This window comes from Sphaeramia orbicularis, unplaced genomic scaffold (genome assembly GCF_902148855.1).
Source record: "Sphaeramia orbicularis unplaced genomic scaffold, fSphaOr1.1, whole genome shotgun sequence".
Lineage (NCBI taxonomy): Eukaryota > Metazoa > Chordata > Actinopteri > Kurtiformes > Apogonidae > Sphaeramia > Sphaeramia orbicularis.
The window spans coordinates 346,289-373,788 of NW_021941538.1; the positions used below are offsets into that span (position 1 = coordinate 346,289).

General features: G+C 41.4%; 2 protein-coding genes across 2 annotated transcripts in view; one reads left to right on the plus strand and one right to left on the minus strand.

The window, feature by feature from the left end:
* LOC115416049 (poly(A) RNA polymerase, mitochondrial-like) overlaps positions 1 to 7,500 on the plus strand; it is a 43,333-nt gene extending 35,833 nt beyond the window's left edge. The window contains exon 12 of the transcript XR_003934904.1: positions 7,457 to 7,500. The gene's annotated coding sequence lies outside the window, so the exon portion shown is untranslated. The remainder of the gene's footprint in view (positions 1 to 7,456) is intronic.
* Positions 7,501 to 8,154: 654 nt separating this feature from the next.
* Positions 8,155 to 27,500, minus strand: part of LOC115416050 (poly(A) RNA polymerase, mitochondrial-like) — a 23,338-nt gene continuing 3,992 nt past the window's right edge. Inside the window, exons 4-9 of the mRNA XM_030129755.1 lie at positions 24,628 to 24,852; positions 24,142 to 24,353; positions 16,511 to 16,737; positions 13,552 to 13,644; positions 11,399 to 11,472; positions 8,155 to 8,466 (exon numbers count right to left, since the gene is read on the minus strand). Coding sequence (XP_029985615.1) covers positions 8,170 to 8,466; positions 11,399 to 11,472; positions 13,552 to 13,644; positions 16,511 to 16,737; positions 24,142 to 24,353; positions 24,628 to 24,852 — 1,128 coding nt within the window. The 3' untranslated portion in view covers positions 8,155 to 8,169. The remainder of the gene's footprint in view (positions 8,467 to 11,398; positions 11,473 to 13,551; positions 13,645 to 16,510; positions 16,738 to 24,141; positions 24,354 to 24,627; positions 24,853 to 27,500) is intronic.

Consider the following 27,500-nt stretch of genomic DNA (forward strand, 5'->3'; position numbering starts at 1 on the left):
ATTGTTATTCGTTCGTTTTTATATTTTATATTCACACACCACTTTGACCTGGATTTTCACCCCCTGAACATGCTCAAAAAATCACCAAATTTGGCACACATGTCAGGTCTGGCGAAAAATTTGATAAAATGTAAAAATTAACCCCATAGGTGCCAAAATGAGCTCTCTAGCGCCCCCTATATTCACAAAATCGGCCCTAGCGCCAGTAGGAATGTCGTAGAAACATGAAACCAACGTCAAAATTTTCGTCTCATCGAGCCGACAAATCACGCGTGACACTCATGACCTAACTCCAACAGGAAGTTCAGAATTTGCCTTTCAAAGTAAAATGCTCAAATTGCTAACTTCCAGGAGGAATGTCGTAGAGACACGAAACCAACGCCAAAACTTCATCAAATCGCCCAACAAATCACGCACTGACACCTATGAGCTATCTCCAACAGGAAGTTCGCAATATGCCTTTCAAAATAAAAATTTTAAACTAACTCCGATTACACCATTGGTCGTATTGACTTCTAAATAGCGCCAAAAGATAGAGTGAACCCTCCTCAAAAAGTGATCTCGTACTTTTTCCAGAACTGTCTTAGTTTTTTATTTAGAGCCCGCAAAGTGTCCATGTTTGGAACTCATTTTTCACTTTGCAGTTTTTCCCCACATGTGACATATCGCATTCACAGGACTCACCACAATGCACACATGTAAAAATTTTTGAGGTACAATGTACGGTTATTGATTATAACAATTGTTTATTTTCATACTTTTTCAACTTCAGACTGCCATTTGACCCCCTTAACATGCGCCAAAACTCCCCAAATTGCCATGTATGTCATGGCTGGTGAACACTTTGATTCAATATCAAAATTAACCCCTTGGGTGCAAAAATGGACTCTGTAGCGCCACCTTTGTACGAAAAAAACACACAAAATCTGCCCTAGCAGCCAGTAGGAATGTCACAGAAACATGAAACAAATGCCAAAATGTTGGTCTGATTGAGCCGACAATCATACACTGACACTCATGAGCTAACTCCAACAGGAAGTTGGCAATCTGCCTTTGAAAGGTACTCTACGTTTCTGCAATTATGCTATTCATTCAGAGTTTGACACAAAAGTTTACCCCATTCAACCCACAAGTCTGCAGAATCCAAAGTGAAAGAATTTTTCAGATACGACCTACGGTTATGGAATTATGGCGATTTTTTGAAGAGTATGTTTGGTTCACTTTCACAATGACAAAGTCCCTATAAAACTCATCCTGGTGCACACTTGTAAGTGTTTGTCTTTAGTGCAGTGGTTCATGTAGCTGCCTATGGAACGAATGGACCTGGGTTCAAATCCCAGTTAATCCATGATTTTTTTTTTTTTTTATAACAACACAGGTTTTTCTGCATTGTATTGTGGATATTGGAAATTTTGCACACATTCAAAGTACACGGAGTACATTTTTTCAAAATAAAACCCCAATTAAGAATAATACAAAATGTCTATTACATAACTTCTTTTCATTTTATGACCAAACACTCAACTGTTTGTACAATGTTTCTTCATTCAAAGTACTCTTTCTCACAGACACACATGCTCACACAATAGGGTTTTTCCAAAATAAAGCCTTAAATGTGATAATCATCACTTTTATACTCACTATATTACAATTTCAATTCATTTTTCAAACTGATTCTTTTTCTCACATTAAAAACAAATGCACATACACACAGTAGGGTTCCAAAATAAAAGTCTCATTTTAAAGGTGATGGTGGTTTCAGCAGAGGGTCACTGGTGTTCTGTACAGTGTAAGGAGGACAGACACTAAAGGATGGGAATGGTATGGGGACGGACAGGGTGAGTGGAGCTGAGGTGTCGACAGTCACGGTGGCGGATCGCGGGGGAGGCGGATCGCCCGGTGCGATCCGCCCAATGCTGCTTGCAGTTTAATTATTATTATATATTATTATTATTATTATTATTATTATCAATTATATCATCATAATCATTATCATTATTATTATTATCATTATTATTATCATTTATTATTATATCATCATTATTATTATCATTATCATTATTATTATTGTCATTATTATATATTATATATTATTATTATTATTATTATCATCATCATCATTATTATTATCATTATCCATTATTATTATTATTACCATTATTACTATCGTCATCATCATTATTATTATTATTATTATTATCATCATCATTATTATTATCATTATTATTATTATTATTAGCATTATTACTATCCTTCATCATCATCATTATTAAATAATAATTATTATTATTATTATCATTCATTCATTCATTTCTGAACCCGCTTTATCCTCACTAGGGTCACGGGGGTCGCTTGGAGCCTATCCCAGCTACATAGGGGCGAAGCGGGGTCACCCTGGACCAAAGTCGCCAGTTCATCGCAGGGCTGAACAGATAGAGACAAAACAACCACTCTCACATTCACACCTATGGACAATTTAGATTAACCAATTAACCTATCAGTGCATGTCTTTGGATGGTGTGAGGAAGCCGGAGAGTACCCGGAGAGAACCCACGCAGACACGGGGGAGAACAATGCAAACTCCACACAGAAAGGTCCCACCCCCCGTCGACTGGTGTTGGAATCGAACCCAGGACCTTCTTGCTGTGAGGCACGAGTGCTAACCACTGCACCACCGTGTCGCCTGTTATTATTATCATTATTATTATTTCATTATCATCATTATTATTATTATTATTATTATCATTATTATTATTAATTATAGTAGTCTTCGTATATTCTATTCTTTCTTTCTTATATTTTATATTATTTGTGTTTTTTCTTCTACTCTGTTTTTTTCCTGTCGTTCATTTTGTCTTCATCAGATCAATAAGGTGAATCTCAAACTTTCAGCACCGTGAGGTTCTGTCACATGACCACGCAGGTGTTCACATGACCCGTGGGTGTCACATTTCCATTCTGAGGGCATCATTTGATGCCGTCTGTTGGCTTTTTTCTGGGCCTTCCTTGGACCCTTTCTGGGCCTGTCGCTGGACTCTTTCTGGGCCTTACGCTGGACTCTTTCTGGGCCTTCGCTGGACTCTTCTGGTCTTCGTTGGACTCTTTCTGGGCCTTCGTTGGACTCTTTCTGGGCCTGAATCTGGGCCCGTTGGGACCCTTTCTGGGCCTTCGCTGGACTTCTTTCGTGGCCCTTCGTTGGACCCTTTCTGGGCCTTCGCTGGACCCTTTCTGGGCCTTCGCTGGGACCCTTTCTGGCCTTCGCTGGACCCTTTCTGGGCCTTCGCTGGACTCTTTCTGGGCCTTCCTTGGACTCTTTCTGGGCCTTCGCTGGACTCTTTCTGGTCTTCGTTGGACTCTTCTGGGCCTTCATTGGACCCTTTCTGGGCCTTCGTTGGACCCTTCTGGCCTTCGTTGGACCCTTTCTGGGCCTTCGCTGGACTCTTTCTGGGCTTCGTTGGACTCTTTCTGGGCCTCGTTGGACTCTTTCTGGGCCTTCGTTGGACTCTGCTCTAATTACACACCTGTGCATCCTGCAGTCAAACATCGCAGCTGTAGTGCGTACAGTGAGTGCCCGGTTTTCCCACAGAGCATAAACGCACCATGGTGCCTGCCCATAGTTGACCTCCAGTTGTCCTGGTGCAGATGGACACACAGGCCGGTCCAGGTCCAGGTCCAGGTCCAGGGGGGTCAGTCCACTGGAAGCGTCCATAATGGAGGCTGTTGTTCCTGCACACGCCTCTGCAGTTCTGCAGCAGGAACTGGAGCCAGAGGAGGACAACGATGCATTCAGGGACTTCAGGATTATTAGAATTCAATTCAATTTTATTTGTATAGCCCAATATCACAACAAGGTTATCTCAAAGGGCTTTACAGAGTCAGTTGGATGTAAACAGATGGACAGTAAGAGTGGGATTCAAACCAGCACTTTCACTGACTCAAATAATAATAAGAGTGAAAACTGAAGAAAAAGGACAAGAGACCATGGAACAGAAATCCACTTATTATTATTACTAATATTATTCTTATATTATTATGATCATTTTATTGTATTATTATTATTAATAAATGACATAGTGTTGCGATAAAAACCATTCAAACTGAAATCACATCATCAGTACTAATGCTGCCTTCAGGTGCTGTTGGGAAGATGATCCTTTCCACTTGTGAATTTAAAATTACCCAGTGTTGTGTTCAAGTGCTTGTTGTACATAAATGAAAAATGGCTGAAACACTGTTTATCATGACCTGCTACTTAATTAAAACAGTTTGAATTGTGTTCATTCATCACCTAAAAATACCTAAAATAACATTAAAAAAATCTAAAATAAAATAAAATGAAAAAAACTGAAACTAAAATTTAAAAACAACTAAAATAAAGAACTAAACTATACTAAAATAACAACTAAATAAAATACTAAATTAAGAAAAATAATTAAAAATAAATAAAAAACTAAACTAAAATAACTAAATTACCAAAAAAAAGTAAAACTAAAATAAAAACTAAATTAAAATACAAAAACTAACTAGAATAACTAAATAAAATAGAATAAAAAATAAAGTAAAATGAAAAATCTAAAATAAAATACAAAAAAAAATCCTAAACTAAAAAACAAAACAAAAACTAAAATAAAAAACATTAACTAAACTAAATAACCAAAATAGAATGAAAAAACTAACATAAAATAAAACAATTCTAAATAAAAAAAACTAAACTAAAACAAAACAAAACAAAAACTACACTAAAATAAAATAAAAAACTAAATAAATAGAAAAAAAAACTAAGTACTAAAATAAAACAGAATAAAAAACCTGCACTCACACACTGGACAGCAGAACAAGTCCTGGACTTTTCAGTGAACTGCCTTTTTCCTCCAGTTTCAAACCTCCCATTAAAACCAGTGACAGATGTTGTCGACCAGTGGGAAAGTGGTGTTTAATGGTGGGTGGGGGGTGGGTGGGGCTGGTTACTAACCTCACAGTGTTGTGGGACAATTCATGGAACTGTGACCGGAAGTGCTTTGGAGATTATTTTCCCTCCATGTGGGAGTGGGCGTGGCCTAATGATCAGATGACTTGATAAAATGACTTGTGCTGGCGCTGACAAGGAGTCCACATCAAACACGTTCTCCTCCAGATCCAGATCCAGGTCCAGCTCCGGATCCAGGTTCCAGCAGCCCACATGAGCAGGACGCCGCTCCAGCCCCCCCCAACAAAAAACAACAACCCAGCGTGTTTCCTCAGACCCCTCCCATGTTTTCAAACCCTCAGGCCTCCTTCCACATTTTTTCAATCTCTGAAGGCGCATTAGGAGGACCAGGCCCAGGACCAAGCCCAGGACCAGGCCCAAGCCCAGGACCAGGCCCAGGCCCAGGCCCAGGACCAGGACCAGGCCCAGGCCCAGGACCAGGCCCAGGCCCAGGACCAGGACCAGGCCCAAGCCCAGGCCCAGGCCCAGGCCCAAGCCCAGGACCAGGCCCAGGCCCAGGCCCAAGCCCAGGACCAGGCCCAGGCCCAGGCCCAGACCAGGCCCAGGCCCAAGCCCAGGACCAGGCCAGGCCCAGGCCCAAGCCCAGGACCAGGACCAGGCCCAGGCCAGGCCCAGGACCAGGCCCAGGCCCAGGCCCAGGCCCAGGACCAGGACCAGGCCCAGGACCAGGCCCAAGCCCAGGACCAGGCCCAGGCCCAGGACCAAGCCCAGGACCAGGACCAGGCCCAGGACCAGGCCAGGCCCAGGACCAGGACCAGGACAGGCCCAAGCCCAGGACCAGGCCCGGCCAGGACCAGGCCCAGGACCAAGCCCAGGACCAGGCCCAAGCCCAGGACCAGGCCCAGGACCAGGACCAGGACCAGGACCAGGACCAGGCCCAGGCCCAGGACCAGGCCCAGGACCAGGACCAGGACCAGGCCCAGGCCCAGGACCAGGACCAGGACCAGGCCCAAGCCCAGGCCCAGGACCAGGCCCAGGCCCAGGACCAAGCCCAGGACCAGGCCCAAGCCCAGGACCAGGCCCAGGACCAGGACCAGGCCCAGGACCAGGCCCAGGCCCAGGCCCAGGACCAGGACCAGGCCCAGGCCCAGGACCAGGCCCAGGCCCAGGACCAGGACCAGGACCAGGCCCAGGCCCAAGCCCAGGACCAGGCCCAGGACCAGGACCAGGACCAGGCCCAGGCCCAGGACCAGGCCCAGGCCCAGGACCAGGACCAGGACCAGGCCCAAGCCCAGGACCAGGCCCAGGCCCAGGCCCAGGACCAGGCCCAGGACCAAGCCAGGACCAGGCCCAAGCCCAGGACCAGGCCCAGGACCAGGCCCAGGACCAGGCCCAAGCCCAGGACCAGGCCCAGGCCAAGGCCCAGGACCAGGCCCAGGACCAAGCCCAGGACCAGGCCCAAGCCCAGGACCAGGACCAGGACCAGGCCCAGGCCCAGGCCCAGGACCAGGCCCAAGCCCAGGACCAGGACCAGGACCAGGCCCAAGCCCAGGACCAGGCCCAGGACCAGGCCCAGGACCAAGCCCAGGACCAGGACCAGGACCAGGCCCAGGACCAGGCCCAGGACCAGCCCTGCAGTCCTGGAGCTTTCACAGTTTTCCTCATAAATCAGAGGCCGTGGTGCGTTCAAAACCCCTGGGAAAGGTCAGCGCCGGCACGCCCTTCAGTCAAACCCAACCCCTCTGAAGTACTCGATTACTGGGATGGCTGTGAGAGGTTCTGACCATCAGTCCCTGTAATGAGCCCAGAAATGCTTCAGTTAATGTGAGGACGCCGTCAAAGCCCAGTCCATAAACGTACTGAACACTGCAGTGAACACAAACATGCAGATCCACAACTGCGATACGGCGCTCCTGCACATGAACCCCCCCCCACCAGGAGCCTTTCATCCATCCCCCAGGGTGGACTTCCCAGCCGGGGCTCCGCTACTGCTGGGTTTCAGAAGCGCATTCCGCCCGACACAGACGCACTCATGGAGATAAACAAAGGCGGAGAAGAAAAGCTGACAGAAGGCCGGTGTCACTGGTAAGAAGAAAGAGAGGAGGAGGAGGAGGAGAACCGAAAGAACGGAGGAAGACCAGTGTCTGTGTTCCACAGCCTGTTCCAGAAGGAGACACCCCAGATGACCACAGAGTGCAGACAGTCTGGCATAAGCCACGACGAGGACTTCCACAATATTAACCAAAACAAACCGAAAATGAGACAGAAACCACAGGCTGTCCCATAAGTCTGCACACACAGGAAAAACAAACACTTCTGGACATAAACCATTTTTATTTCTATAACATGCTCTATATGACTGCCAGTTTTCGGGAACACATTTCAATGCATGTCCTCCACTGCTGGAGAACTATAAAGAAGAAATAGAAAGAAACACATGTTAGAACCATATGTGTTATGTCTCCTATGCATGGAGACTTATGGGACATTCTGTAGAAGCAGTCTGACAGCAGACCTGCACCCAGGCAGCTCACACCACACACACACACACACACACACACACACACACACACACACACACACACACACACACACACACACACACACAGAACATGATCAAACTCAACTCATAAATGTCATAAAACTCTTTTTTCTGATTCCACATCTGTTCTGTCATATTAACTGAATCCTGATCAGGGACATTCAATCCGATATTAATTTGAAAATTTGGCACAAAACCTGGATTGATTCTGTGATTGATGACCTGATCTGATAAATACAAACCTGTGGGTTCCAGATCCAGATCCAGATCCAGATCCAGATTAAACACTGACCAACATTAGGTTTGGGTTAGGATTTATTCTGTCATTTCAAACTCTGAGTCTGATTCTCTGTTCACCAGGGCTCACAGGCACCCCCCAGTGGTCAGTCCAGTGTGGACGCCCCCCAGTGGTCAGTCCAGTGTGGACGCCCCCCAGTGGTCAGTCCAGTGTGGACGCCCCCCAGTGGTCAGTCCAGTGTGGACGGGTGTGGACATCTGAGTCCAGACCTGACCTGTCCATGTGTCCACCAGCTGTTCGTCCATCAGCTGTTCGTCCACCTGCTGTTCGTCCATCAGCTGTTCGTCCACCTGCTGTTCGTCCATCAGCTGTTCGTCCATCAGCTGTTCGTCCATCAGCTGTTCGTCCATCAGCTGTTTGTCCATCAGCTGTTCTTTGGGACTGTTTTACTCTTCAAAGACTCTAATAAACTCTTGATGCGTTCGCATGGCCGGTTCCCTTTTCCTTTTCCTTCGACTTTTGACTCCTCCCACCTGGGACGGCAGCAGCAGGGTGGCCAGTCCCCAGGCCGGGGGGGTCCCGTCTGCGGCCCCGGCCGGGGGGGGCGTCCCTCTGCTGCAGCAGCCAGGCGCTCTCCCGACACAGCGCCACGAAGCGCTCCAGCTGGGACGAGTTGACGTTCTTACTGACGTTCAGGGAGGTTTCGAACGGGTTCTGGATGTGCAGCGGCGCCACCTCCGGTTTGTTCTGCTCTTTACCCTGTGGGGGCGGAGACAAGACAAACAGAGACAGAGGATGACAAGTCTGTGTGTGTGTGTGTGTGTGTGTGTGTGTGTGGGGGGGTACAGTGACAGTGAAACTCCAGACTCTTTACTAATTCCTCTATTTCCTCATTTCCACGACGTGGAACCGGTTCCACTCTGCTCGTCTCCTGTTGTTGTGCTCCTCATTTCCTTTCCCCTACCTTCAGAAACTTGTATTTGAGGGGGTACGAGGTTTGTTTCCTGCACCAGAACCAGAACTGGAGCTGGAACCGGAGCGTCCTGTGGAAACTACAGCCTGTGTATGAAGTCCAACAGTAAAAGCACCGAGGGACAAAAGTGGACGGACAGAGTGGACGGACAGAGTGGACGGACAGAGTGGACGGACAGAGTGGATGTAAAGGCATCAGCCAGAGGAAGGAGTGGAGACTGAAGGCCCAGGAGAGCAGATTTATGGGACCAGGACCTGGGTCAGGGCCAGTCCACCTGCAGCCTGCCTGCCCCCCCCACCCACCCACACACACACACACACACACCCACCCACACACACACCACACACACCCACCCACACACACACACACACACACACAACATCACACTGCAGATTAGTGTCATATATTAGGATGAAGGGTCTGGGTTTGACAGACGGATCCATCCATTAAAGTCAGATGGACCAGACAGGAGACAAGATGAGATAATCTGCAAAAACATAAGATCATTTTAGATACTTTCAGCTAAACTAAACTAAGATAAACTAAACTAAGATCATTTACAATGAGATAAATTAAGGAAAGATACAATAGTTTACAGTAAGATCATTTCAGATCAAATCGCCCATAGGTGTGAATGTGACAGTGTTTGTTTGTCTCTGTATGTTCAGTCTGTGATGAACTGGTCACATGACCAGGATGAACCCCGCCTTCACCCAGAAGTAGCTGGGATAGGCTCCGCCCCCCTGACCCTAGTGAGGACAAAGAGGGTTCAGATAATGAATGAATGAATATAAAATAAGATAATTCACAATAAGAAAAATTAAGATAAGATACAATAATCTGCAATAAGATAAGATGTTACGATAAAATAATTAAAGATAATTAAGGTAAGCTAAACTAACATAAAATAAGATAAGCTAAAATGAGCTAAACTATGATAAGCTAAGCTAACATTAGATGTTATCGATTCCATCATGGGTACATTGACAGCAGCAAATACAAAATAAAGAGCAGAGAAAACTGAAAATATACACCTGTGAAAAAAGGTTTCTATTTATCCAAGTTTGGACTTAAATTTACATTAGACGTAAATATTCTGCACATATGTAAATGCATGTGCACACGCAGCCGTGCAGAGGCTTGAACTGCAGCTGATCTTTGAGTCAGTGTAAAACTGAGGCGTAAACAGACTGAGGACGGCTGTAAATGAACTAAATCTGAGCCTGGTGGAGCTGCTAATGGGGCCGCAGCTGAAGGGAGGGGCCCACATCAATCACACATGAGGAGGACGGCGGTGGGGGTGGTGGGCGCTGTGTGGGAGGGACACCATCCGCCCAACGCCGCCTTTATTCCAAACACATTCCACCGCTGGAGCTCAGATCAGAGGACTAGCGGCGGCGTGGGAAGAAGAAGAACCGACGGCTGATCTGGTTCAACGGAGACACGAGCGTGAACACAACGCAGTCATTAAAGATGCATTTATGAACGAGGTGCGTTTGATTTATACATCTGACACCACAGGTCAGTAAGGGAATCTGTGATGAAGATGAAGATGAAGGGACATAAAGGGTGGAGGGGACTGAAAGGATCCAGAATAGGTTTACAAAGAGGAGGTCCATGACAGGGGTAGGTAAGATAAGGAAAAGATAAGGTAAGGTGAGGAAAAGATAAGGTAAGGTAAGATAAGGAAAAGATAAGGTAAGATAAGGTAAGATAAGGAAAAGATAAGGTAAGATAAGGAGAAGATAAGGTAAGATAGGTAAGATTAAGGAAAAGAAAAGGTAAGATGAGGAAAAGATAAGGTAAGGTAAGGTAAGGTGAGATAAGGTAAGGTGAGGAAATGATAAGGTAAGGAAAGATAAGGTAAGATAAGGTAAGATAAGGAAAAGATAAGGTAAGATAAGGTAAGATAAGGAAAAGATAAGGTAAGGTGAGGAAAAGATAAGGTAAGGTAAGATAAGGAAAAGATAAGGTAAGATAAGGCAGATAAGGAAAAGATAAGTAAGGTGAGGAAAAGATAAGGTAAGGTAAGGTAAAGGTAAGATAAGGTAAGGTAAGATAAGGTAAGGTGAGGAAAAGATAGGTGAGAAAGATAAGGTAAGGTAAAGTAAGGTAAGATAAGATAAGGTAATAAGGAAAAGATAAGGTAAGATAAGGTAAGATAGGAAAAGATAAGGTAAGGTGAGGAAAAAGATAAGGTAAGGTAAGGTAAGATAAGGTAAGGTGAGGAAAGATAACAGTGGTAAAAGATAAGGTAAGGTAAAGTAAGGTAAGTAAGATAAGGTAAGATAAGGAAAAGATAAGTAAGGTGAGGAAAAGATAAGGTAAGGTAAGTAAGGTAAGATAAGATAAGGTAAGATAAGGAAAAGATAAGGTAAGGTAAAGTAAGGTAAGATAAGATAAGGTAAGATAAGGCACCACAGGTCAGTAAGGGAATCTGTGATGCAGTTTGTTCTTTGTTGACTCTTGTTGTTTGTTGTTTTCGTTGACTCTCAGGATAAGGGTAAGGAAAGACATGATAATTTAAGATAAGTACTTTTCCTATGAGACCAATGCTGCCCATTCTGTCTGTTCTGGGGTCCACATAAACACAAACTGTAAAGTACTGCAGGTAGAGCTGACTCAGTCTGGACTCATGGGTCTGTTCTACCGCCCCTGTCCCTGTGCTGTTCAGTGTCAGATGAAGTGCTCATATTAGTTCTTCCATTATCTACGTACCTTTCTGATATTGATGGACATTTTGCCGAATGGGAAGGTGCTGTAGAACTCAAAGAAGTCATTCAGCAGTTGTTCTGAAACGACAAAAGAATCAACAAAAACAACAAAAGAGTCAACACAAACAACAAAAGAGTCAACAAAAACATCAAACAAAAGAGTCAACAAAACAACAAACAACAAAAGAGTCAACAAAACAAACAAAAAAGTCACAAAAACAACAAACAACAAAACAGTCAACAAAAACAACAACAACAAAACAGTCCAACAAAAACACAAACAAGAGTCAACACAAACAACAAAAGAGTCAACGAAAACAACAAAACAGTCAACAAAACAACAACAAGAGTCACACAAACAACAAAGATTCACGAAAACAACAAACAACAAAAGAGTCAACACAAACAACAAACAACAAAAGAGTCAACAAAAACAACAAACAACAAAATACTCAACACAAACAACAAAAGAGTAAACAAAAACAACAAACGACAAAAGAGTCAACACAAACAACAAACAACAAAAGAGTCAACAAAAACAACAAACAACAAAAATACTCAACACAAACAACAAAAGAGTAAACAAAAACAACAAACAACAAGTCAACAAAACAACAAAAGAGTCAACACAAACAACAAAAGAGTCAACAAAAACAACAAGCACCGAAAGAGTCAACACAAACAACAAATGAGTCCACACAAACAACAACGGTCAACACAAACAACAAAAGAGTCAACGAAAAACAACAAACACGAGTGAACACAAACAACAAAGAGTGAACACAAACAACAAAAGAGTCAACAAAAACAACAAACAACAAGAGTCAACACAAACAACAAACAACAAAAGAGTCAACACAAACAACAAAAGAGTCAATGAAAACAACAAACAAGAAAAGAGTCAACAAAAACAACAAACAACCAAACAGTCAACAAAAACAACAAACAACAAAACAGTCAACACAAACAACAAAAGACTCAACAAAAACAACAAACAACAATAGAGTCAACAAAAACAACAAAAGAGTCAATGAAAACAACAAACAACAAGTCAACAATAACAAAAGAGTCGCACACAAACAACAAAGTGTCAACAAAACAACAAACAACGAAGAGTAAACACAAACAAACAACAAAAGAGTCCACACAAACAAGAGTCAACACAAACAACAAAGAGTAAACAAAAACAACAACAGAGTCACACAAATCAAGAGTAACAAAACAACAACAAGAAAGAGTCAACACAAACAACAACAAAAAGAGTCAATGAAACAACAAACAACAAAAGAGTCACACAAACAACAAAAGAGTCAACGAAAACCAAACAACAAGTCAACAAAAACAACAAAAGTCAACACAAACAAGAGTCAACACAAACAACAAAGTCCACACAAACACAAAAGAGTCAACACAAACAACAAAGAGTCAACGAAAAACACACACACGAGTGAACACAACACAAGAGTGAACACAACAACAAGTCAACAAAAACACCAAACAACAGTCACACAAACACAAAGAGTCAACACACAAAAATAGTCAATGAAACCAACAAACAACAAAAGTCAACAAAAACAAACACAAAAGAGTCACACAACAACAAGATCAATGAAACAACACACAAAAGAGTCAACAAAAAACACAACAACAAAAGAGTAAACAAAAAACAAGAGTCAACACAACACAAAAGAGTAAACAAAAACAACAAACAAGAAAGAGTCAACACAAACCAAACAAAAAAAGATCAATGAAACAACAAACAAGAAAAGAGTCAACAAAACAACAACCACAGAGTCACACAAACAACAAGAGTCAACACAACAACAAAAGATTCATGACATGAGTGAACAGCTGATTTACCCCCCCCCCCCGTGTCCCCCGCTCCCTTCGCTCCACGAACCCTTCACTCAGACAATAAGTCACTATCTAATTTTAAATAATCTGTTGTAATTTCAGATCGTTTAAAATGTGCTGATTTTAGTGGATGAGTCAGATTTTTAATGATCGTACAAAAATGAATGAACACCTTCTGACTGAATTCAGACCTAAAACAAACAGTGTAAAACACTTGGACCTTTAATGACCTTCAGTGTTTAAACTATGCCAACGGGTTCATTGGAGGGTGGTGGTCTTGTTTCCAGTGCGTCCGGTGCTCACCCAGTGTTTCCGTGTTGGTCTGCAGCTGGATTTTGCTGAAGTCGCTGACGAACGTGCAGTCGTTCCCTTCGATCACGCTTCTGTCGGCCGGACCTTGAGGAGAAAATAAGAGCGGTAGATACAAGGTAAACGAGCACCGTTACACCACTGCCACGGCCATAAACAAGACGGACGGACGGTGGACGGACGGCGTGTCCATGGAGAGGACAACAGATTTATAGAGTAGATACAAGACACCTGACACAAGCAGGCCCCGCCCACAACCAGCAAAGAACAACTACATACACACTATTATGCATCTGCACATGGATGTGTGTGTACATACACTTTCTACACACTTAGACCACACACACACACACACACACGTGTGTGTGTGCGTTTAAATAGCTGCTGTATGCTCATGCATGTGTGTCCTGAGGGGGTGGGGTCAATGACCTTCGCAGAGTGATGGGCTTTTTATTGTCCAGTAAGCACTGTGAGAGGAGGAGGAGGAGGAGGAGGAGGAGGAGGAGGAGGAGGAGGAGGAGGAGGAGGAGGAGGAGGAGGAGTGTTAATGGGTGTAGGTGAGTTGCTTTGGGTCATTCCACCTCAATTCAACAAGTGCCTCCTGCTCGACCATCTTAGATTTGCTTGAAATTTTTACCATATAAAGTTCAACACTAAAAAACACCTCAGCCAAAATTTCAGATTGATATATCAAATACATTTGAAGAAAAAAATTCATGAACAGGGTACCCCTCTTGCCGTTTTTGGTGCATTTCGCAATCGTCTTAAAATGCAGCAAAGTTTAAAGTGCAATATCTCAGTACGTTTTTTAGCTAAATGCATGAAATTTTCAGTAAAGGAAGACTACCACATATAGATTGCATATGTCTGTTCTCAGTAACATTGTCTTTATTGGGACTGTGGTATGACCTTGTGAAATCTGGAAAATAAACTTGAAACTTTTACGAACCCCTATATTTATTGACCAATTAAACACAAACCAAATATGATATATTGCAAATAATTACACTTCCTTTTACATAAGTATATAGAGTAATCAGATCAGCATTTATTAATGGGTATGATCCTTTTTTGTTGTTGTTTTTGTCATAATAAAATTGCAAAATAACACTTTTCATTAATTTCACTTTCAAATACCACAGGTATGACAAGGAGTCCCAACCAAAAGAACTTATTTTCTGAAAGACCATCACATATGCTTACAAATGTAAAATTTCATGATGGTTCTAGGATTCTAACCTACAAAAAATATTTTTGAAATATCAACACATTATGGAATTTCGCGATTGTGTTTCATGCCAGTTTTTTTCAAACCACAACAAATATGATTCTTATTTTGCATATCTCATGTATTGTAAACCACTTATTCTTCATCAATTACCAGTGAGCTGATGATGTCACCAATACATGTATCTACTGAATGAGTTTGGTTTTCTTGGAATTTTGGTTGCCATCAGATTAGATCAGCTGCCTCATTCAGGAGATTTCTCTGACATCATCACTGACTATATAAATCTGATTGCTCTGACATTTTATTCAGTTCAGTCAAAACAGCCCTGCCTGTTGGACACTAAAGCAGTGATGGCTTTTTCAGCAGTCTTAGTTCCATGCACTATTGGAGATCATCTGGGTCTCGAAGACCAATGTCATAAATTGGATTATGTACACAAACTTAAAGTGTGAGTATATACATGATTTCTGGGAGGGGGTACTTTTTTTTCTAGTTATGGTAACATTGCAATATTTTGTCATGATATTCACATATAATTCCAAATTATTTTACACAGTCCCATGAAACTGAGCAAGGTTGAAGAACTCACAGCTGAAGATCAGGAACTTCTGAAAAAAGATGTGAATTGCAACAAATATCGTCTGAAGCAAACATATGGTGTTGGTACTCCTTGTCATACCTGTGGTATTTGAAAGTGAAAATTAATAAAAAATGTTATTTTGCAATTTTATTATGATAAAACAACAACAAACTAGAAGCACTCGGAGAGCGCAGACCTCCGCCAAGGCTGATCAGTGGCACCCCCCGTGGGCCCCCCCACCCCCGATCACCACCAAAATGTAATCATTTCTTCCTTATCCCTTTTCCAACAAACCCTGAAAATTTCATCCAAATCTGTCCATGACTTTTTGAGTTATGTTGCACACTAACGACAGACAAACAAACAAACCCTGGCAAAAACATAACCTCCTTGGCGGAGGTAAAAAGGATCATACCCATTAATAAATGCTGATCTGATTACTCTATATACTTATGTAAAAGGAAGTGTAATTATTTGCAATATATCATATTTGGTTTGTGTTTAATTGGTCAATAAATATAGGGTTCGTAAAAGTTTCAAGTTTATTTTCCAGATTTCACAAGGTCATACCACAGTCCCAATAAAGACAATGTTACTGAGAACAGACATATGCAATCTATATGTGGTAGTCTTCCTTTACTGAAAATTTCATGCATTTAGCTAAAAAACGTACTGAGATATTGCACTTTAAACTTTGCTGCATTTTAAGACGATTGCGAAATGCACCAAAAACGGCAAGAGGGGTACCCTGTTCATGAATTTTTTTCTTCAAATGTATTTGATATATCAATCTGAAATTTTGGCTGAGGTGTTTTTTAGTGTTGAACTTTATATGGTAAAAATTTCAAGCAAATCTAAGATGGTCGAGCAGGAGGGCACTTGTTGAACTGAGGTGGAATGACCCTTTTGGCAGTTAACTCTCAGGGGTTCATGGTGCAGCAGGTGTAGTCTGAGCAGTGAACACTGACACCATCCACCTGTACGTTCAGTACACATGTGGGCGGTGAGTAAGTAACTAAGTAAAGAAGTAACTAAGTAAATAAGTAAGCATTAACAGTGCTCAGTGACCCCTGCCGTTAACCCCCTCCCACACACACACAAACAGGAGGTGTGTGTGCTCATCGTGCCAGTGCAGTGTGAACCTGCGAGCTGTCGGAGGTGGTCCAGGGGGGGGATGATGGGGGGGCTCCTCCTCTGCAGGAAGAAGAGCACCATGACGGTCAGGGAGAAGTTGGTGACCCAGGCCCCGGGGATGGAGCTGGTGAGGCTGTGGGCCCGAGCCCAGCAGCGCACGCTGAACACCAGGAGGCGCACACGGCGGTCCAGGAGGCCGTACAGGTAGAGCAGCTCTGTGCTCTTCAGCGCCACCCTGTGGACAACACACACACACACACACCGTCAGTCTACTGCACTGGAGGGAACTACATACAGGCACAGGAAGGACGAGCACAACACTGTGGTTTTCTGCAGTTTGGGTTCAGTTTAAAGGTGGGCTCTGAGAGGTTTTTTTCTGGAGCCTTTTTTACTCTATTCCTTCAAATCCCCTTCACACCCTGATTACAACTAATTCATTAAATGCTCTAACACAAAAATTAAAAACATTAGTCACCAGTGGAACGGACAGGACTGAAAAAACACCATCCAATCATTTTGAGCGCCCACTCCAAATGATTGAACGGTGATATGTCTATCAAACTCAACTGCCATTGGCCCCTCCCCCCTCTGTTCGTACCCCTCTTCGTGCATGAATCGTGCGTTCCCAGAGGCTGAAGCGTTTGTACAGGAAGTGAAGCCAGAACCTGGATATATTAGTTCTATTAGGATGGAAAGTTCACCTCCAAACTGTTTAGTCCCAACATAAACCAGTAGGAAATGGAACATTAGTCCCACAGCTCTGAACTGGGGCTGTTCTGGAAGAGCGGGGGGGTTAGAGGAGACTGAAGGAGGGATGACTGGATACGCCAGACGGAGCCTCAGCCGCTGTCGGAGTCGGTTTGGCCGGAGCGGACCGTAGACTGTGTGGAAGCCCGAGCCGGGCCGGAGCAGAGCCTCAGCTGGTGAAGTGCCGCTGGTGAACCCTCAGGAACTAACACTGTGTGTGCCAGTACTCTGGAGGCGTGGCTTCAGGGGGACGTCTGAAGAAAGGGGGTTGGACTTTGAAGTGAGCATTTTCAAAATGCAGCTGCTGGAACTGTTTTTCTAAGAGCTCAGACCCACCTTTAATTCCTGGTCCAACTTAAGGTTCATTAGTTTGGACAAACAATGAGAACAACTAAAATGTCTCATAGTAGTTGAATTTAACAGCTGATTTCTGTCCATTTAACAGGTTTTCTTGATAATAACCCAAACCACTTCAGTTCTTCCATCAGTATCTGTGTCACAGGTGTCAAACATGCGGCCTGTGGGCCATAACTGGCCCTCCAAAGGGTCCAGTCTGGCCCTTGGGATGAATGTGTGAAATGCAGAAATTACACTAAGAAGTTAACAATCCTTTTAGTTCGGGTTCCACATTCAGACCAATTCAATCTGCAGTGGGTGAGAGCAGTCAAATACGATCAGAAGAACATATGAATAATAACAACTGCAAATGTCTCTCTGTAAATCTAAATATTTTCATGTATTTACACTAAAACAAAGTATAATGTTGCAAGAAATGTGAATAACCTGAAATGTCTTAAAAGAAGTCAGTACAATTTTACCAATATTTGGTCTGTTCTTAAATGTTCTGTGTGTTTGTAGATCCACTGTGATCTGTAAGTTCTACTGTACATGTGGAAATGATAAACTGAGGCAGAGTACTGTTAAAATTACACTGATTTTTTCAGTTTGTTCATGTTATTCACATCTTCTGAAACTTTTCTAATGTAAATTAACTTTTTTGGCTCTAAAACAGAGTAAAGTTTGGAGTTGACATTATTTCTATATTATTTATATCCTTTTACTGGTTCGGCTCACTGCAGATCAAATTTAGCTGAATGTGGAACTGAACTAACATGAGTTTAACAGCTGTGTTCTGTGTCATAGTTCTGACAAAAACAGTACTTTTATTCATTCCATGTTTTCTGTTCTGTCTGTTTTAGACAGGAGTTAGGACTGGATTACACAACCAGTGTTTTGGAGGACTTTAGATGGAATAATCTTTTTTTGGAGTTGGATCAATGCCAGTGGATGGACACTGGGTTTACGTTCAGTTAATGATATCTTTACTAAAAACCTCACTTTTTCTCAGCGTTTTTCTGTTTCTGATAAAATAACCTTTGACAGTCCTGTTTTACATTCTCTCTGATTCAGGAAATGAAACCACCTCCTGTTCAAAGGTCAGTGAAACTCACAGGTCCTTGTAAACCTCCACTAGATGGCAGTGTTTGACTCACAGGTCCGTGCACTTCACAGATCAGTATCAGAAGCCCCCCCCCCCCCCCATTTCCTTAGAAACTCCAGTGGTTTTCTGTACGTGACTGAACCCTCTCATACTGTCTTTAACCCTTCCACACATAAGTGGGTCACAAATGACCCAGTGAGGAGGTTTTACTGCAGTATGTTTGGAGGGAAACATTATTTCAGATTCAGGTATTCCTTAAAAACATGTTACTGACATCAGGACGTTTGAACTTTTAATTCACCTGCTTATAGATTTCATCAAACTGTACTGTTTGTTTTACTGCTTAAACTTCCACATGTGGATCCAAATAAGGAATATTTAACACAGATCCTCTGGGTTCATCCAGGATCCACTGTTTTTTTTGGTTGGGTGACATGTTTGTTTTTAACTCTGTATGTACAGAGTTAAAACAAAGATTCACAATTTACCTTTTTTTCTTTTTCTGTCTTTCAGTCAGTGACACCCTTTTCTTAAAAAAAACAAAACAAAAAACAGAACAGTGTATTTTATATCAATGATGTCCTGCGTCCAGGGGTTATGGGGTGGGTCCAGGGGTTAAGGGGCGGGTCCAGGGGTTAAGGGGCGGGTCCAGGGGTTAAGGGGCGGGTCCAGGGGCCAAGGGGCAGGTCCAGGGGTTACAGTCCTTAGGGCAGAAGTGAAACCTAAAGGCAGCCTTTGGTGCAGTTTCACTCAGATCACTGCACTTCCTGCCACAGATCAGTTTCAGTTGGGTAAAACCGGCCGTACCAGAAAAGCAGCTGCAGTTTCTGTGAAGTCAGACGACAAAGAGTGAGCGGAACTGAAACATGGATGAACATGATCTGGTGTGAAATAAACCTGTGACAGGAAGTCCACTTCAGTTCCATCTGACAAACAAACAGTGAAGGGACCAGGATCCAAATCAACTGTGTCCTGGGACTAAATATGGACATTTAACCCATAAACACACAGGGTAATTTCTGTGGAAGTTTATTTAACTTTTCTTAAGTGATTTATCACAGTTTATTCTAATATTATCCTGTGTGTTTTGCTTTTTTTTGGTGTAAATCAGGTATTTTTCCCTGTATTTAATTCACTGATCCTTAGGGCTGTAAGAAAATATCAGTTCTGTAAAATATCGCAATATTTCATTTCACAATACTGTATGGATATTAAAAAGTACTGTATGGATATTTTTAGGTATTTATTCAAATGCAGATATGGAGGAGGTTCATTTTAGTTTTTTTTTGTTTTTCTTTTTTGTTTATATTTTATTTATTATTATTTAACACTGTTTTATTAAATAATGTTCATTCCTTTGCTGGGAGGAGTTTTTACTGTGACTGTATTAAAAAAAAAAAAAAAAAGAGATGCAACAACTTTGGGCTGTGCAATTAATCGAAATTCAATTACGATTTCGATTATTACACGCAACGATTACAAAAATTATGTAATCGAGAAAAAACGATTATTAATTTTGAGTTGTTTTAATTCACGCGCACGCAAGCTCCCATGAGCTGCTCTGCCCCGCCCCCCTCTAAGCTACTGCTGCCCGCTAGCCGGCAGGTCCACCCCAAGAGGAAAGTTGGACCTAGCGGTTTGGAAAAATGGCAGGAGAATCACAACAGAAGTGCTTGGTAAACAAAAAGGCAAGTCCAATTCAATTGTAGGAACACTTTGGGTTTGATGAAGAAGACCGAAGAGCAAAAACCATCACGTGCAAAAAGTGTTTGGTAGTTGTGTCCGCACCGACGTAACACAACAAACCTTTGAACCATCTAAAGTTTAACCACCGCCACCTTTATCATAATCTTATGAAAAACTCAAACACATAAAACAACTTCGTCCGCAATGCAATCTTCAGTTCCGAATCTCTTTACGCTGTAACTCCCGTATTAACCTAACCCTAACCCGTATAACCCTAACGTACGTATGCTAGATGGCTGATGTATACAGAAGGCCTGAACTGAAACCTCACGGCACGCCACGGAATTTATATGTTTCATACTACATTGAACATACTTGAATTTATAATTTGCACTTTACGTGAGTTTTTTGTTTTTTATTGCTACAGTCTTTGGCAGTCTAGAGCAGTTTAATTCCAGTGCACTATTTATTTACAAAAGGAAACAGACTTGAATTTACCAGTACACTTATTTGCATTCAAAGATTTTTTTGTTTCGTACAAAAGTGAACATACTTGGCTTTAGTGGTAAAGCTTTATTTATGTTAAAGAGTATATTTTACATTGCTTTGCAAGAAAAAAAATAAACAACTTTAAGGTTAAAAAATAATGTTTTTAATAATCGTGATTTCAATTATTGCTAAAATAATCGTGATTTTTTTTTTTCTATAATCGAGCAGCCGTACAACAACTGGAACACCATAAATTTCCCTGGGGTTAATAACAAGGTTCTAATAGTTTTGGATTTTTTCATTATAGTTTAGTTTTGATTTTTTTTTCTCTAATTCAGTTCGTTTTAATTCGTTTTTAGAGCAGGTTTGTTAGTTTTTATTAGTTTTTCATTTTTTTCCTAAATGCTTAGTTTTAGTTTAGTTGTAGTTCAGTTGTAGTTCAGTTGTAGTTTAGGTGTAGTTTTAGTTGTAGTTCAGTTGTAGTTCAGTTTTAGTTAGTTGCAGTTCAGTTTTAGTTTAGTTGTAGTTTTAGTTTAGTTGTAGTTTAGTTGTAGTTCAGTTGTACTTTAGTTGTAGTTTAATTTTAGTTCAGTTGTAGTTTAGTTTAGTTGTAGTTCAGTTGTAGTTCAGTTGTAGTTTAGTTGTAGTTCAGTTGTAGTTCAGTTGTAGTTTAGGTGTAGTTTAGTTTTAGTTTAGTTTTAGTTCAGTTGTAGTTCAGTTGTAGTTCAGTTGTAGTTTAGTTGTAGTTTAGTTGTAGTTCAGTTGTAGTTTAGTTGTAGTTTAGTTGTAGTTTAGTTTTAGTTCAGTTGTAGTTTAGTTGTAGTTCAGTTGTAGTTTAGTTGTAGTTCAGTTGTAGTTCAGTTTTAGTTTAGTTGTAGTTCAGTTGTAGTTCAGTTGTAGTTTAGTTGTAGTTCAGTTGTAGTTTAGTTGTAGTTTAGTTGTAGTTCAGTTGTAGTTAGTTGTAGTTCAGTTGTAGTTTAGTTGTAGTTTAGTTGTAGTTCAGTTGTAGTTTAGTTGTAGTTTAGTTGTAGTTCAGTTGTAGTTTAGTTGTATTTCAGTTGTAGTTTAGTTGTAGTTCAGTTGTAGTTTAGTTGTAGTTCAGTTGTAGTTCAGTGGTCTCTTTTCTCTTCTTCTCTGTGCTCCTATTCAAATCAATCCCAGACAGGACTCTGCTGCTTTAGTCTCCATGTTTCCAGGTAGAGTGGGGACCAGAAGACGACTGGAAACCACAAGTGAACACAAGTGACGGAGCAAAAAGTGTCGTATGGAGACAGCACAGAAAACTGAGGGTACGTTTACACGGCAACACTCCGCAAAGATTTCTCCTTTGCGTTATAAAATCATTCCGCGTTAAGACGAAGCTGCTATGATAACGATCTGCGTTAACATGAGTCCGCGAGGACGGCTGAATACGCTGTAGTGTCCATGCCAGACCAGTAGCTGGCGATGTAGAGCTGTAGTTGAAACAGTGGCGGTAAAACACACGCCTGTGCACAAACGATTTCCGGTTTAGACAGCCTCTAAATGAGGAGAAGAAGAAGAAGAAGAAGAGGCGGACAACACTATTTACAAACAACAATGGTGAGTGGTCGTACAAAGACGCAGGACTTCTGTGTCTGGACAGACGAGCTGAGCACAGTTAGCAGCACGCATGTTGTTCTGAAACCGGCCATTGTTGTTGTGGTTGTTCCTTCTTTTTCTGCAGCTTTATTGTGTCATAGAGGCTGGCAAACCAGCTGGAGGCGCATTACCACCACCAACTGGCCCGGAGTGGGTTAACTGGCGGTTCTTTTCTGCGCGCGCATGTGGTGATGTCATATTTTACCCCGGAACGCTCCGACTCGCGTTAACACGGAGCTGAAATGCGGAGCGTATCGATAACGTTCCACCCTGGACCCTGGTATCAAAAGTTTCCGGATTCAGGCCCTCTAGGCACCGTTTCCATGGTAACAGAAGGCTAATCCGCCATGAAATCTTCCTGGAGTCGACTGAGTCCCTACACCTTGTAAACGGCCCCTGAGAGAGACAAAGAAATCCATTTAACATCAATCTGACATTGACAAAGACCAAAACGAAGGGAATTTGATCCATAATTTTTATCCGTTTTAGTTAGTTTTTGTAAACACACAATACAGTTTCAGTTAGTTATGGTTTTATTCTTTTAATTATAGTTTTTATTATTTTAGCTAATGAAAATGTTGTTACAATTCTAGTTTTCGTCATTTCGTTAACAATAATCACCTTTGTTAATAAAGTGTTCTGGTTCTGATCAGGACATGGATGCAGTGGAGCACAGTGACACAAACTGAGTGAAACTATGACACAGAAACACTGGGGTGATGATGTCATAGTTCACCACGTCATGTGACTCAGTGAATGCTCTTTGTAGAATCAGTTTTAAACTCATCTGCATCTGATAAGAAGTGACAAACACTGCGCTGTAAAAAAAAAAACAACAAAAAACCCCAAAAACAGTAATATTCCTTCAGCTGGGGCGCCGAAAAAATACTGTTAAATAACAGGAAATAACCATCTCATAAAAATACGGCAATTTTCCATAATTCAAATACAGTTTTTTGCCCTAACTTTACATGAGATTTTACATATTTTTTTGGACTTTTTTATGTTTAATAAAGAATATTTACATGTATTAAAACAATCCAATTCCCTATAAATATATATATAAATAATTTTCAGTGAGACTCAGTTGTCCAATCCACTGATAAAAACTGTATTTGGACAGTTTATCAGTGCTTATACATGTTATACATTCACAAAAATACATTTATTCAACATTTTTGTTGTGAAACCTCCTGTAATTACACAAGATATTTGTCAATGAACAAACAAGTCTGGTTCAATTGACAGAACTAATACTTCTGTTACCATTAATTGTCAGTAATTTTATCTCATTTTATTATTTTTTTTTACAGTATTAAACTTTAAATTAACAGTTTAATCTCATAAATAGAAAAGAAATATTTGTGAAATTACAATACATTTGCAAATGTATTTTAACTGTATTTTTCTGTGAAAAAAGAAAAAAATTCTTTTAAAGAATTATAATTTTTTGGTTCTTCACAGTTACAGTTTTTTCCTGTTCTTTTCCATTTGTCATGTAAAATCACAGTCTGTTTGTGTCATTTCATTGATATTTTCCTGTATCTGAAAAATACAGGAAAAATCTGTCAAATAAACAGTGAAAATTCTGATAAATTACAGATTTTTTTTTACAGTGTGGGGTGATGATGTCACAGATGGAGGCGGGTCCAGTACCTGTTATTGACGGTCAGGTCGCACTGAAACCCAGAGGGCTGATGGGAAAAGCGGACCAGGGGACACCTGGCATTCAGAATCTTTTGGACCCCCACACACCCGGGTCCGAACTGGTCCACACACTCCCCGATGACAGACAGGATGCTCTGGGTGACGGCCCGCTCCGAAGTGGCCCGCTTCATCTGGTACTCCACCGACAGAGAAGACTTTGGCTGAAGAGACAGATGACAGGGGAATCAGAACCAGGACCAGGACCACAACCACAACCATGACAGAGCCGACTTTGGCTGAAGAGACAGACCACAGCACAGTCAGAACCAGGACCAGAACCAGGACCAGAACCAGGACCACAACCACAACCAGAACCAGGACCAGGACCAGAACCAGAACCAGAACCAGAACCAGTGTAAAGTGTAAAATGCAGCGCTGGAGTGACTGCTGGTGTTAAAGGGTTTATTTAAAGTCTCTGTAAATGTCCGTTCTCACCGTCTGCACGTCCCTCCCGCTGATGTCATCCAGATCCAGGAACATGTCCAGGTCACAGCCCAACTTTCCAAAGCCATTCACAGACGAACCGAACGGCTTGACGGTGCATTCTGGGAAATAAGCGGCGGCAATATCCTTGAGCAGCGAGCAGACGAGGAAGCGCAGCCGGCTGTTCTCCTCCGTCAGCTGATAGGCCTGGGTCAGACACATGATCTGCTGATCCACCTGAGGACCAACCGACAGCACAACATGACATCACAGCCTACTGTAAACAACAACAACAACAACTTCACACTACTTTTACACAAAATCACCCCCAGCCTGGGTTAACATTGAGCAACAGTCTATTCCAGATTTACCGATATGCAATTATCTTTATTCCGCAGATTTATATAAACTGAAAAAACAACCAAAAAACCCCTTCTTGAATAACACTATTATTACATGGCACACAGCGCACAAACATGTGGGAGAACATGTAAATATGTCCCAGTTTACAGCTTTATGGAATAATGACCAGTTTATACCGGGCAGAAACGATGGAGGATTTAAATTATGGAAAATTAACGGCATTCAGGCAATTAAAGATCTATATGGTGACGGAAAATTGCTTATATTCAGTGATCTGTCTGAAAAACATAAAATTCCACCAAAACATTTTTACAAATATTTACAGGTAAAAAGCTTTTTGGCATCTAGGTCTAAAGAAATTATGTGTACACCTAGATTATCATTAATTGAGCAAATGGGAAAACAGGGACAGAAAGGCCTATTATCTAAATATTATAATCTGTTTCGGTCAAATTGTAAAGATTCAGCAATAGGTTTACTGACAGCATGGAGAAATGATATACAAGAAGACACAGATGAAGCCAACTGGAAGGAGGCCTGTTTGAAGGCCCAAAAACAAACTATAAATACACCACTGAAGTTACTACAATAGAAAGGGTTAACAAGGGTTTATAGAACCCCTGAAAAACTCCACCATATGTCCAGTCATATTCCTGATACATGCACTAAATGTCCAGAGAATAAAGGAACTCTGATTCACTGTCTGTGGGAATGTTCAAAGATACACAGATCCTGGAAGGAGGTCATCAGTTGTATGTCTGAGGTGTTTAACATTAAGATTCCTTTTTGTAGATCACACACACATTTTTTGGGATTGTCCAAAACTTAAATCTTTCTGGGAGGGAATTAGGGGGGAACTTTCTAAAATACTACACACTTACATCGAATTTGACCCACTGATTTTTATCTTTGGAGTGCTCCCTGCTAATTTCTTAAATAAGGATAAAGAATATCTTTTGAAAATTCTTGTCTTGGTAGCAAAAAAAAAAAAAAGATAACTGTATCCTGGTATAAACCACTTCCTCCAACAATAAATCAGTGGAAGGAAAGAATTGTGAGGGTCTATACAATGGAAAAAATAACAGCACACCTAAACCTTACCACTGATTTGTTCAAGAAGAGGTGGAATCCTTTGATAATCCATTTGGATGATATTGTAGCATTTGAGAGTCTGGCGCTGGGGGGATATTATTTGTATTTTTATGTAACTATTAAAATAATTGTAGGCAGATATATTAGGTATGCAAATAAGACCTTGGAACAGTACACTGATTTGAGGTACCAGTTTGCCGAGAAGTTATGTTTATTTGTTCATTTATTTTGTTCTTTTTATGTTATAAAAGATATGTAGCTTTCTACATTAACAATATGTAAGAATTGTACATATTGTAAAGCTTGAAATATAAATATGAATAAAATTTTGTTCAAAAAAAAAAAAAAAAAAAGATTCCTTTTTGTTCTAAACTTGTATACTGGGAATATACCCTGAGGATTTCACACATACTAAGAAACAAACTAAAGTGTTGGACTTGGGACTGCTACATGCAGAACAGGAGAGTTATGGCTTTGAACTGGAAGAGCATGGAAGCTCCTTCTGTGAAGTAATGGATAAAAGAACTATCAGAGTGCATCGAACTGGAAAGACTGACTTACATTACCAAAGGAAAACTGGAGGAATTTGTGCAGTTATGGGAACCATATATGAACATTATGGTATTTGGAAAATAGGGACATGTCATACAAATTATCACTGTTTAACTTTTTTTTTAAAATTATTATTATCATGATTGCTGTATTTTATTATTATTATTATTATTATTATTATTATTATTATTATTATTGTTATTATTATTATTATAAAATCTACATATACGAGGGCTGTTCAATAAGTTCATGGCCTCACCCAGAACAGAACAGAACACAGACTGATAATTTATATTTTATTTTTCAACATAATCTCCATTTACAGCAATGCACTTGGTCCATCGATGTTCAAGCATCACTATCCCATCACGAAAGAATGTAACATCCTGTATTATAACAACCAGTATTTCTGGATGATTCCTAGTCTATGGGTTCAGTCTGACGTGGCTCCACCCTTTGCAGCTCTAACAGCTTCAACTCTTCTGGGAAGGCTGTCCACAAGGTTTAGGAGTGTGTTCATGGGAATTTTGGACCGTTCTTCCAGAAGTGCATTTGTGAGGTCCCACACTGATGTTGGACAGAAGGCCTGGCTCTCAGTCTGCGCTCTAATTCATCCAAAGGTGTTCTATGGGGTTGAGGCCAGGACTGTGTGCAGGCCAGTCCAGTTCATCCACACCAGACTCTGTCCTCCATGTCCAAATGGACCTTGCTTTGTGCACTGGTGCACAGTCATGTTGGAAGAGGAAGGGGCCGGCTCCAAACTGTTCCCACAAAGTTGGGAGCATGGAATTGTCCCAAATGTCTTGCTTCAGCATACCAACAGATTTTGGCAATATAGTGTATGTATAGTTATATATCATTTGGTGCAAGTCTACGTG